Consider the following 13,805-nt stretch of genomic DNA (forward strand, 5'->3'; position numbering starts at 1 on the left):
TCCAGGGGTGGGAGAAAGAGCTCTTGTCTGTTTGAGGCTAGTGTGAATGTTGCAATTGGCCAGCTTGATTAGCATTTAAGTTAGGTTAATATTTATGCCAATTACTAGCTAATGCCTATGCTCTCAGTAATCTACACACACACTCTGCAAAACACAACGCTTTCCACTTTATAAAAATGCTGTCACATCTTAAATTGCACAGATTATATCCCAAAACCTGTATCACCTTCCTCCGTGTTAAATAAATTGCTTTTGCACTTTGAATTGAAGTGTAAAAGTAGATTTTTGCAGCAACTGAAGCAAGTTGATGACAAAAAGAGAAAGCGGGAGAAGAGAGTAACTGGGACATTTTAAAACCAGATGAGATGATTAGTTTGGCCTTGCTAAGCTGGGAAGATGGTATTTTATTTGGTAGTCTTAAATTGTTTTTTTATTGCTCTATTATGGATTTAGAAATGCTAATTAGCTTTTACTCCCCCTACTGTCCTTTTTTCATGTCAGGGGTGACTTGAGAAATTGCAAGTCACTTCTGGTGTGAGAGAATTGGCCATCTGCAAGGACATTGCCCAGGGGATGCCTGGATGTTTTACCATCCTGTGGGAGGCTTCTCTCATGTACCCGCATGGGAAGCTGGAGCTGAAAGATGGGAGCTCACCCTGCTCCCCGGATTTCAACCACCAACCTGCCAGCACAAGCATTTAACCCATTGCGCCACTGGGGCTCCTTCCAACTGTCCTGATGCGACATATTAAATTATGTATTACCTATCCATTTTCTCACATAACATTATGAATAATATAGTGTTCACTAAATACACACATATTAATTCTCATTGGCATGTAGTATTAGTAGCATTATCATAGTTATCCAAGTATTGTTTGTAACAATCAAAAGATCCATAACTGATTGAATGACTCTTTCCAATTTCACTATCTGATCATATGTGTAATTCTAGATGTTAGCATTAACTGGCAAGGTTTAACTCTAAAAGCAATGCATAGCCACAGTTAACCTTTTGCAGAAATATTTGATTCTTTTACCCTGCTATAATAACATGTTCTACAAGCTCAATGCATACTTGAACAGTAATGAATGTTCTCATAATGTAAGTATGAAAGGTTCACTATGTCTTTAAGGTTTCCGTTTCAAGAAGCAATGTCATCCACATCCTATGCTTCATTTCCTGTTACCAGAGATGATACATTTTGTTGTTGATCCAGAGAACTTCACAGCATGCATTTGCTCTTATTCCCTCATGTAACCACTAGATGGTGCCCGTGCAAAACTAACTCCACAACGTGGAGAAATTCGTGTTTGTATATCTCACATGTACACTACATTTTATATTTTCAGAGGAAGGATATTCATTCATTTAACTTTGAATACACCAGTCTTGCAAATATATATTATGTATTAGCTGATATTTCATATGTATTACTTATTTAAATTATTTTGTTGTTATTCACAAAAACTGTGAGAAGATTGAATGGCTAAGATCCTGTTAATGGTCTACAGTTGCCCTTTTTCCAGGATTCAACTGTCCATTTTATCCTTGTCCCAATCCTCATTCTCATCATCAAGAGGCAAACACAGAGCCCTGGGCAGAATAACAAGTTATCAGGATAATAAGGAGGGTTACAAAATCATTGGAATTATGGTGGGAGGATAAAAATGAGCAACACAACTTGTTCCTTCTGCTTCTTTAATCATTGCCAGAATCTGTTTCTTTTAATGAACCTATACTACACTATTGTAACAATTCAATCCCTGTTCAACTGTCATGGCTCTGTTCTGTGGAATCTGAATCTTATAAATTTGGTTAAGTGTTTAGAATTATTTATGAATCAGGATCTTTTGCTGTTGTTCGACAATTTGCAGGGTTCCATAGATATACATTCTGGGTTGTTTTGTTTTGTTTTTTTGCAAATAACATGCATTATAAAATTGTCATGTTTGTGAGTAACAAGTAGCATTTACAATGAATATTATAGAGAGCCCCCATAGTAACCTATGGATGCAAGAGCTGGACCATAAGGAAGGCTGAGCAAAGGAAGATAGATGATTTTGAACTGTGGTGTTGGAGGAAAATCCTGAGAGTGCCTTGGACTGCAAGAATATCCATCCAGTCCATCCTCCAGGAAATAATGCCCGACTGCTCACTGGAGGGAAGGATATTAGAGGCAAAGCTGAAGTACTTTGGCCACATCATCAGACGACAGGAAAGCTTGGAAAAGATCATGATGCTGGGGAAGATGGAAGGGAAAAGGAAGAGAGGCTGACCAAGGGCAAGATGGATGGATGGTATCCTTGAAGTGACTGGGTTGACCTTGAAGGAACTGGGGGTGGCCACGGCCGACAGGGAGCTATGGCCTGAACTGGTCCATGAGGTCATGAAGAGTTTGAACACGACTGAATGAATAAGCAACAACAAATTATAGAGAGCTAAAATATTTCCATGGGGCAGTTTTCAAATGTTTAAGCTATAATCTCATTTATTTGAATTGGAATCTCCCTACCCCAATGAAATAAAAGTACAAAGTGTTGTATCAGGGAGCATACATACAAAATATGTAATCAGCAACAAGTCACAGGAGATTGGGTGTGTGTTATGTTTGTGTGCATTGCCATGAATCATACGTTGAATAGCTGTTAAATAATTTTCCAAGCTGTAGCACACTGGTTCTCAACCTGTGGATCCCCAGATGTTTTGGCCTTCAACTCCCAGAAATCCTAACAGCTGGTAAACTGGCTGGGATTTCTGGGAGTTGTACGCCAAAACACCTGGGGACCCACAGATGGAGAACCACTGCTCTAACATCTCTTACATATGCATGACATTGGCATGCACACAGGCCTGTAGCGAGGGGGGGGGTTAGGGGTTCACCCCCCTCCCCGAAATTTTTCAAGTTATAAAAAAAATCTCGTTTACTCATGAATTTTAACTGGTTAACCAAATCCCCATGCTAAGTCTATGAGATGCAAAACATTAAGAGTCCCTCCAGGCACTATCTCAAGCAGATATTGACAGGTTTGTAGCGGGGAGGGGTATGTGCTAGGGGTTCAATCCCCCCCGAAATTTTCAAAACCCTTCCCGAAATTTTTTTCTGGCTACGGCCCTGCATGCACACCATGAGCACATCTCAAATGGCCATTGTAGGAGGAAGCCATATACTGAACTCCTTGGAAGTGGGTTTTTTCTAATATGGAGAAGACACCATCTAACTGTTGATTTGCTGTAAGTGTTGAAGAAGGAATCAGGAAATTTAAAAAAGCATTTCAGAAATATACCTAAAGGTTCATTCTCTTGGCAAACTGACTTCCATACTGAGTAAAGTTGAATGAGAAATTAAGAGACAATAACCAAGATAGCATTGTTGTGATGGAGAATTGTATACATAGAGCAAAGATGCCACACTTCTGTGATCAATGTTTTTATTAATATTTATAAAGAAAATTCACACACCGTTAAGGAAGAACTATATTCAGAAGGTATACAACCTGGTCTTATGGTTTATGTAGGAGTGCCAATGTTTAACCGGCCATGCTCCACAATTTAATATGCAATTTGGAAATATTTAGCTTCATATCATGAAAACATTTACCTGTTGATTTGTGCTGTTAAAGAGACAAACAATGATTTAACCATCTTTTTTCTGGTTAATTTGTAATCTTTTTGATATATTCCCTTATCGCTTCCTTAAAAATGAGCTCAGTTAGTATTCCTCAATAGAGGATATTGTACAAGTGACAGATTTCCATTATTTGTTTAAAAAAAGAATCAGTAGTTTAAAATAAAGACATTTTATTGCAACTAGAAATTATAGACACTTAAAATAGAAATAATTAATACTAAAGAAAAACTCCAGTGTTTCACAGAAAGAACTGTGCGAACGAATAGTAGGAATTAGTGTGTGATGTCTGAAAGTAACTGGCAGGATTTGTTTTAAAGTGCTTTTTGGTGCAATTTACAGTCTATGGATTTCATAGAAAATTTGTCATTGATTGTAATGGGTGTGGACCACATGATTTCTGTAGCAGATTTAACACAGTCATATCTAGCTTTTAATTTCAAATACAGTGCCTTTTGAAGATCACAACCCTAAGCTAATAAATAGGATACCATAGAACTAGGATGCAAAACTTCAATAATTTGCATGAGATCCTTATTATTGTTGTATACTGCATTGAAATCATTAGATCAAAGGGAGTGTCACTGAATAGCACCAGTGCTTTGTTATTGTATAGTGCATTTCCAACGATGGTGTTTTATTGTTGTACTGTGCCTTCAAGTCATTTTCAACATATGGCGGACCTTTGGTGACCCTCTCCAACAGGATTCTGGCCATAAACTTTGAAGAGATGTTAAACTGTATGACAAAGATGTTTTCGGAACAATAGGAACAAAACAGTAAAGCATAAATAATAGGAAAGAAAATACACACACAAATACAATTCTCACACATATTTTAACACATGCTTTCACTTGTTCTACAGTGTATTTATTATGATCCTTCACAGTAATATTATGCCCCTTCACAGTATTAACTGACTATATAGAGATATGCCTGTGTTTTCTACTTTTGCATTCCATGAAACCTGCTTTGAAGCTGCATAGGCATTCATGATTCCTTCCTTACTAATCATAAAGAAAATATCAACCAAACCATCAATTTAAAGTGGTTAAAGTCTAGCAAACTTAGATGACTTCTTGTATACAAGGAAATTATGTGACCAGCATTGCATTAAGCTGACTTGGTCTTCCTTTATCCTTGTTTACAGTTGGTTAGATTAAGATACCTAAACTATGTGAGATCAAAACAAACACCTCTGGTCTGTTAAGTTCAATGGAGCAATTGACTGCTATCACTGTGATTTCTCATTGTTATTAAGAATAAGTCTGCAAAGTGAGGTTCAGTTTATATTTTCCCCCAATTTCTTTGGAAGAAACCATGGCAGAATTTATCTTACAGATGTCTATGGCAGTAGATGCTAGTTGACACTCTAGCTAGAAATAGTAGTAATGTTACAGAACAATTGTTCACAATACATTGGAGGCAAACCTTCATTATGCCGGTAAGTACATTTCCTTCATTAAGCTAGGGCACCTCTTCAGCTGGTGCCCTCCAGATGTCTTGGACTATAACTCTCATCATCTCCAACCTACATGGATGATCATGCATTCAGGGAGTACATAATGACTACTAGTGTCCTGTCATTTTCCTTTTGATAACGATAGTCGAAGATCTTTTCTCTCTCTCTCTCTTTTGGAACGTTCTGAAGATCCAGCATGATGGCTGCAAAATTAATTTACTGTGAAGATGTTACTTCTGGAAGGTGACTGATTGGTTGCTCCACTGCGTGCTGGTTTTTCAATACACAACACGTCTTATAGTTTTCCACCACTTTGGCTTGCAAGTTAGCTTTATCTTTCTTGCCCCAACTGTCTGTGGCAATGTACACATTGTACGGATCATGTGAATGTTCAAGCTTTTTGGAGCGGATATAGCTTAGCATGACTCCAAATGTGAAGAAGCCAAAGAAGCAAAACAACAAGAGTATGAACACAACTTCCAAGTGGTCACTGGTTGCTTTGACTGGTGCAGGCATGGGGTGGTTTGTTTTAGCTACAAAGTCTTCCAGCAGTTTTGAAAGTAGCAACTTCAGTGCTGTATTGTTGGACGGCACTGCCATTGTTCTATCAGGAATATCACAGCGTCTCTTAATTCTGATGTATGGAGTTGTATGAGAGAAAAGTTAAAAAAACAAAACATAGAAACAGTTATATTTAAATAATTATCACATTGATTTCTATTCTAGAATTAGATGTTTTGAATTGATGGATATGCATATAAATATCATATAAATGTTTATTTATCTTAATGATAATAATAATTACATTTTAATTTAATTTTAATGAAATCACCTAAACTGCTAAACAAAATCCCTTTAATATTGTAGAATTTTAAAAACTGAAATACTATGCATATATACTAATGGCTAGATCTGTATCTTATAGCATTGCTTGTTAGAGTGTCTGTTGTGAGCTACCAGTAATTATTTTTATCCCGAGGCATCAGGACCAGCACCTATTTGTCTTCAAGTTGACTCTATAATTGGGTTTTCTTGGTATGATTTATTTAGAGGAGGTTTTCCATTACTATCCTATTTAACTGAGTGTGAGTTGCTCATGGTCAGTGGATGGTCTCATGAACTCTTATCCAATTGGACCAGTATACCCTCTGTTCTCTTGCCCACCTTTTTTTTTAGGGATAGGTGTGTCACTAAATAGCATTCACCCATTAGCCTCTGAAGAATAGAGGTTCATTCACACTACACAGTTGTAGTTCTATAGCTTCACTCTAACTCCCATGGTTCTGTCCTATAGAAACCAGGGACTTGCAGTTTAAGGAGAAGCACTGAGAGTCCTCAGCCAGCATGATCCAATGCCTCACCAGAATACAGGCCCGTAGCCAGGATTTTGTTTCGAGAGGGGCTGGGATTTTGTTTCCGGGGGGGGGGGGGGGGGGGGCTGAGTCTGAGCGGGAGAGGGTCTACCCTAACAAACCTTTTGTATCGTTATCCAAATACCCCCATGCATATGGGATATATTGAGCATGGTGATCAGATCATGATATGAATAAACATAACAGTTTAAATAATAAATAATAAAATCACAATCTATTACAATATTTGTGTGGTGAAATCAGTGAGCTTAGGACCATTTTTGTTGTAGAAAACAGACAGAGTTGTCATAGTCGGCCAAGTGTTATCTTCATTCTGTTCCAGTCACCCAGTTTTTTTTTTCTTTTTACCATTGCTTAACAAATTAGAGGCGCAGGGGTTGTGTATGTGTGCATGTTTTTAAAAAGTATTAATTTCTGATTAGTATGTAAGGAAATGTAGGAACTGAAGAAATGTAAATTATCAATGCATTCCAGGACAGAAATTTTGAAGACAGCTTATTCAGTTTCCAAAAGGCTTTAGAAGACTATGCTTCTCTTATGAAGACTATGCTTCTCTTAAGGCTCTTCCACACAGTCATATAACCCAGAACATAAAGGCAGATTATCCACAATATCTGCTTTGAACTGGGTCATATAATCAAGTTCAACATGAATTTTATACACCTGTGTAGAAGGAGCCTCAGGAACTCCAGGCTTCTCTCAATTGCCTTCTTTCCTTCTGTTTGAATTCTGTCATTATTTTGACAGTTAAACAGAGAGGGAAGACGGTATTTTGAAGGTATTCAGAAGGATATGTCTATAACGGAAATGGGTATTTGCCCACACGGAACTGCGCTCCTTTGTACTATGGCTTTTATAACTGATTGTATGACTGGAAACTGGAAACTAAAGTATCTTATTCTACCCTTGAGCACAATGTGAAACTAGATGTTTCTGAAATACAGTGTTATTTGTGCTCATGAAATGGCACCATTGGATATTGGCCAATCTTAGCAGTTCCACTGATCATATTTGAAATTTTTATGGTGATCTGGTCTAAATTCTGAGGATCTCAGATTTCATTTGGGAATTGATATCTTTTGGAAAATAATAATAATAATAATAATAATAATAATAATAATAATAATAATAATAACCTTTATTTCTAGACCACCCTCTCTCCCCAGAGGGACTCAGTGTGGTTAACATACATATAAACAGCAAACAATCAATGCCACAACTTCTTCACTTAATATCAAAAATATAAGATGACAATTTAACTTTGTCCCCTTTGTATTATTCTACTTTGTAATCACATGCGACTCTCCTCTTTTATTGTATCACTATAACTATAAATAAAAGCATTAAAAAATATAAGATGACAATAACATACTCATTATACAAAAATTCCAAATGAGAAAAAACAATAAATTTAAACATGACACTCAGTAAAAATATTATTGCACAGAGAGAGCGTATACCTGGACCGAATTAAATGACCATGTTGCAGAAAATGTTCATATTTGTAGTGTTTTCACTTAGACCATAGATGCTATGCGGTGACAATTATGTTAATCCTCCTCCTCTCCGTACGCTAAGGTGCATAGATGTATCTTTAACTGTTTCTTAAAGGAGAAGAGGATGGTGGCCATTTTTTATTTCTTTAGGGGGGAGTTCCAAAGGTGGGGGACAATCATGGAGAAAGCCCCTTCTCTCGTTCCCACCAGCCGCACTTGTGACGGGGTGGGACTGAGAGCAGGGCCTCCTCCGCTGATCAAAATCACATTGGGCAGTTTAGAAATCACCCTGTCCTCCCTGCCTTTGCTAGATCTCCACTTTTTTGACAAAATCCCCACTTTTAATCTGTAAAGATATGCTCACAGGTCATACTATACAAGGATTTTTTTTATACAAGGCTCTCAGGGGTGTGATTTTCCTTTTAAAATGCAGCATGTTGACTCCATAAATCTTGTTTCCTTGTGAGAGCTTTTCCTGCTACAGCAATTGTGGCACAAATACACACTGAAAGTGGCTATGGGACTGCATGTGGCCCATGGATCATGTGTTGGCAACTTCTGATTTAAAGCATCAGATGATTAATATTGCAAAGCATCTCTGGATGAGTACATGCCTTGCAACCATTCAAACCAAATATTTACAAGCCTTCAAGATGTTTTTATGGGCCATTTGGAAACTCTGTGAACTGAAATTTTCCATGATAAACATCTTGCATGCCTTCTACCTCTGAAAATTAGGAGGGGGGTGGGGGGAATCAAAGATATGAGGTACTGCCACACAGCAGACTGACATCATGCACCAAGGTAAGTTTTCCAAGAAACAGAGAGGGATTTTTATTTTTATTTACCTTGGAACCTTTCAAATGCTCCCAAGAGATCTTTAGTATTCATATTATATGTCCATTATTGCTTCCCCATGCATTTCTTCTTTTGTCTGTAAGTTGTGATGTCACTAAGGGAGTGCACTAAGTGTGCTCCAGGTGACACTATCAGAGGGAGTGACACTAAAACAACATTTTGTGCAGCGTTTCGACTGAAATTTATTATTTTTTGATTTAAAAAAACACCACTGTAGTTAGATATAAATGCAAAAACATTTTTGTATATAGTTTACGTGTACTGTATCAACATACCTACAACACTAAAAGTAAATGCTAGTTTGCTTTTTTGAACCTTCTAATATGTTTTCACTCTGCTCAGAGCTATCATTATTACCCAGTTGCAATGAGGCTGGGTTTATCTGAATGTGCTACAAGCACATGCTGTTGTTTTCATTGCTGCTATATTTTTAATAGTCACAGATTTTGTCAACCTTCCTTGTTTTTTTAGCTATAAAATTGTGGTGTGGGCTGGAATGAGGGAAGATCCATGTGCATGACACAAACCCTAGAAATGCTGCTGAATCTAGGGACCTCTTCACATGTGCAGCTGGAATTGCCACAAATTGTGGCGATTACAACGGTACCCATCTGGGGCATGGGGAAGTTGCAGTGTGTCATGCAATGAGAGCTGCCGCGCTCCGTCATAAAGGAAAAGGTGAACTGGTGCATGCTAGCGATTTCGCCCTCATCCAATGAGATCGTAAGTATCCTGATCTTGTAAAAATGTCTCCCACATGAGAATAAACCAACAAAATTAAACAGAACTGTGCAACTTTTGCAGAAAGGTTTGAGAATGATGCGATAAACATTTGCAATCAAGCTCAGTATTGCCTCTCCCGATGGATCTCATCTATCTCTGCACCATGAGTTTTTCAGGTTCAATAATTTTATTCAGCCTTCGATTGTTCAAAAGTGTGAGACTATTGAAAGGGTCAAATTTCCAGAAATCTGGACCAGACCTTTTATCCTCAGGGGGAGAAGGAGTTGTGACAAAATGAGACTGTAATTATGTTCCTTGTCATTTAAAACGGAGGTAGAGAATATTTGGCTCTTTAGATGTTGCTGGGCTGCAACTCCCATCAGTCAGAATATCATTGGTGGGACTGATGGCAGCTGCAGTCCCACTATCTATGGGGACATACATTTTTCATTGTTGGCCTTGAAATTGTGTCAACTCTAGCCTCTATTGTTGTAAATCTAAAGATGGAAAAGGATGCATATTTCAGATAGAGTGAGAAGTGTAATAATGGAGAGCTTTGTTTGGCTATTACAGTAGAGTCTCACTTATCCAACACTCGCTTATCCATGTTCTGGATTATTCAACGCATTTTTGTAGTCAATGTTTTCAATACATCATGATATTTTGGTGCTAAATTCGTAAATACAGTAATTACTACATAGCATTACTGCGTATTGAACTACTTTTTCTGTCAAATTTGTTGTATAACATGATGTTTTGGTGCTTAATTTGTAAAATCATAACCTAATGTGATGTTTAATAAGCTTTTTCCTTAATCTCTCCTTATTATCCAAAATATTCGCTTATCCAAGCTTCTGCCAGCCTGTTTAGCTTGGATAAGTGAGACTCTACTGTATATAGTGTGAAAAATGGCTTTTAGTCAATATCTGTCTGGGCTGAGGTAATGTGGTTGAATAATTGCAACATTTGTTCCCTATACACACTAAAGTGCCTTTCAATTCAGGAGTCAGGGTCACATCATATACTCTTTGCATCTAATTTTTTCAATTTAAGTCATAGATTATATTGGAAAAAATGCAGCATTTTACTTTATCAGAAGTTTTATTATAGTTATATTAAATTATGAATATTTTCTCTTCAAGAGCAGAATGTGGAGACATGAAGGAATGATTGGAACAATTGTTCATTTTCTTCCATTTCAAGGACACTATTGACATCAGCTTAGAATATGTAGCGTTTATATCAGCAGCTAACGAAATAGCAATCCTGCTTTTACATCTAACTAGCTGCTCTATCATCACTCCTACTTAATAAGGACTGATAATTGTAACATCCTATTCTACTGTTATTTCAAAGTTGCACACACTTGTGAAAGTAGTCCACCTTCATAGAAAGGACCAGCTTTCCAGCAACCTGAAGTCATGACAATGAATTTTAGTGTGATATTCCCTCTCTTTTCCATTCTCATATCTTCAGTTTGGCAAATCTCAGCAGGATGGTAACACATCCAGGTGTCCCCTGTGCAACGTCTCTGCAGATGGCCAATTCTCTCACTCCAGAAGCAACTTGCAGTATGCTCCCAAGTCGCTTCTGACATGATAAAAAAGTATGGCAAATGAAAAGTACCTTTGTCTCAAGTGATATATAGAAGCATATGCCTATCTCTAAAGCTGGAAGAAAATTATTATTAATGTTAATTTTCCTTATTAATTTCTTCTGTTAAAACATTGTTTACTTCGAAACAGACCTAGAATAAATTTGAGAGGAATTATTGCTCTGATTTAAATTACTCGGAAGAAACGTTTGCTTGTGTCATTCTAATTCCTATGTAAATTTTAATAGTGGCAGAAGTTCTTCTAGCAAGGTTGCTTTCATACCAAGAAAACATGCAAATGGTGATCAGTATCTGCACTGTTGTGAAAACTGTATGTAACTCTGAGTTGTGTTCGCATTTTTAAAACTTTCTATCCATTTGTTGTTACAACTACTGCAATTTTTTTAAACAAGCATCCTTCCTGCTGTTTCCACTTCAGATGAGAAAAAAGATAAAACTGCAGAGAAAGAAAGAGAGAAAGGCAGCAGATCAGATGCCAGGCAAGTGCATCTGATCTGGTGCCAGGTATAATGGTACAGAAGGGGACAATGTACATTTCTGATCAACATCAGTTTTACACAATGGCAGGAGCTTACCTCCTCTAACGAAAAAGGCAGACAACCAAACAGGAATAAACATGCAAACTCACCAAGCAATGAGAAGGAGGGAGCCTGCAACCCAGATGCAGTGAGTGAGTCAGGCTCGCACTCTGAGCTTGGCTGAGAAGAAGCCTGAAGTCTGGGCGTTAGGGAGCAGCATCACACTGTGGCTCCTGGGCTGGGAGGGACTTCTCCTGTGTGCACAAGTAGCCAGCCTTATGCTCTGAGAACACAGGGGAGGGAACCTATGAGCTGTCGGGAAGGAAGGTTTACATAGAGGAAGGTGGCACAGATTTCCAGGCTATCTAGTAATGCAGACAAGTACAGACACGTGCCCCACACAATGGGAATTGCCTGACTTTACAACACTGAACAGTTCTGGGATCTTGATTTACCTTCCTCACTTTCAAATGCTAAAATACAATGAGCATTCCATATCCATAGAGGTTAGGGGCACAGGACACATATGAGCAGGCCTGTAGCGAGGGTGTGTGTGTTAGGGGTTCAACCCCTCCTCCCCCCGAAATTTTTCAGGTTATACAAAAACCTGGTTTACTCATGAATTTTAACTGGTTAACCAAATCCCCATGCTAAATCTATGAGACGTAAAACATTAAGAGTCCCTCCAGGCACGATCTCAAGCAGATATTGACAGGTCTGAACCCGGGGGGCGGGTAGGTCAGGGGTTCAACCCCCCCCCCCCGAAATTTTCAAAACCCCTTCCGAAATTTTTTTCTGGCTACGGCCCTGCATATGAGAGTGAAAAAAACCATAAATTTAGATATTGTAATAATTTTTTTAAACTGAGAAATATCTAGGTTGATCATAACTTGTACTGGAAAACCTATAGATTCATAGAGAGAACATTTTAATCAAATCTGCAAATATTCAAATCCGCAAAGGTGAAACGCACAAATGTGGAGGGCTGTACCCGTGGGTTAGTACACAGGAAGAACTATTAGACATTAATCACCCAATTTGGTCACATAGGTTTAAGTATGAAGTGACTATTTTCTTCTCTGCAGAAAATAATAAGAGTCAATGTGGGTCAACAGACCATTTGTTAGGGAGTTGAACCAAGTAAATTCTGGAAGTTCCTATCCTTCTGCCAATAGCTCACCATGAGACAAGGGTCCATTCACACTACAGAATTATAGCACTATTATTCCACTGCCATGGTTCCATCCTATGGTATCTTGGGTCTGGTAATCTGTTGAGGGACTAAAGCACTTCTAACTGCCCCTCTCTAATCTTCAAATCCCAAGATTCCATTTGATGGTATCAAGACAATTGAAATGGAATTATAGTGCTATAATTTGGTTGTCATGGCTTCAACCTAGGGAACACTGGAATTTGTGATTTGGTTAGGGAATTAGAATTATCTTTAGCAGATAATTTTGGCTAAATCCCAGGATTCCCAGAGTATGGAGGTGTGAGAATTAATGAGATAACACTGCTATTATGGCAATGGGGAATCCAGTGGGGAAAGGATTAAACACATCCTTTTTGCTGCTCCTTTTTGGTTAAAAAGTATTTTTTTCTAAAAACTGCTTTATTTTTTGTTTAAAAATGTAGTAAGACAAACATTTGTATGTAGCTTTTATTTGCATCTTAAGCTCTTTGTCCTTGACATCGCATATTTTGCTGCCTTGCAAGAAATGAAATGCTATCTATTCCTGCAAAAAACAGCTCCAGGATCGCACAAGAGAAAGGGCAGATAATCACATAGTTTGTTCCTTTTCTTTCCGATTTTATACTGGGACTGCATTCACACTGATACACACACACACACACATATATATACAGTAGAGTCTCACTTATCCAACATAAACTGGCCGGCAGAATGTTGGATAAGTGAATATGTTGGATAATAAGGAGGGATTAAGGAAAAGCCTATTAAACATCAAATTAGGTTATGATTTTACAAATTAAGCACCAAAACATCATGTTATACAACAAATTTGACAGAAAAAGTAGTTCAATATGCAGTAATGCTATGTAGTAATTACTGTATTTACAAATTTAGCACCAAAATATGACGATTTATTGAAAACATTGACTACAAAAATGC

The 13,805-nt window shown here is 37.8% G+C and overlaps 1 protein-coding gene across 1 annotated transcript; it reads right to left on the reverse strand.

Moving 5' to 3' along the window:
* Positions 1-4,467: 4,467 nt before the first annotated feature.
* kcne1 (potassium voltage-gated channel subfamily E regulatory subunit 1) lies at positions 4,468-12,085 on the reverse strand. Its single transcript, XM_016992477.2, has 2 exons — positions 11,785-12,085; positions 4,468-5,725 (listed from the first exon to the last, which is right to left on the reverse strand). The coding sequence occupies exon 2, from the start codon at positions 5,689-5,691 to the stop codon at positions 5,308-5,310; it is 384 nt and encodes a 127-aa protein (XP_016847966.1). The 5' UTR covers positions 5,692-5,725; positions 11,785-12,085; the 3' UTR covers positions 4,468-5,307.
* Positions 12,086-13,805: the final 1,720 nt, after the last annotated feature.

Source organism: Anolis carolinensis, chromosome 3 (genome assembly GCF_035594765.1).
Source record: "Anolis carolinensis isolate JA03-04 chromosome 3, rAnoCar3.1.pri, whole genome shotgun sequence".
Lineage (NCBI taxonomy): Eukaryota > Metazoa > Chordata > Lepidosauria > Squamata > Dactyloidae > Anolis > Anolis carolinensis.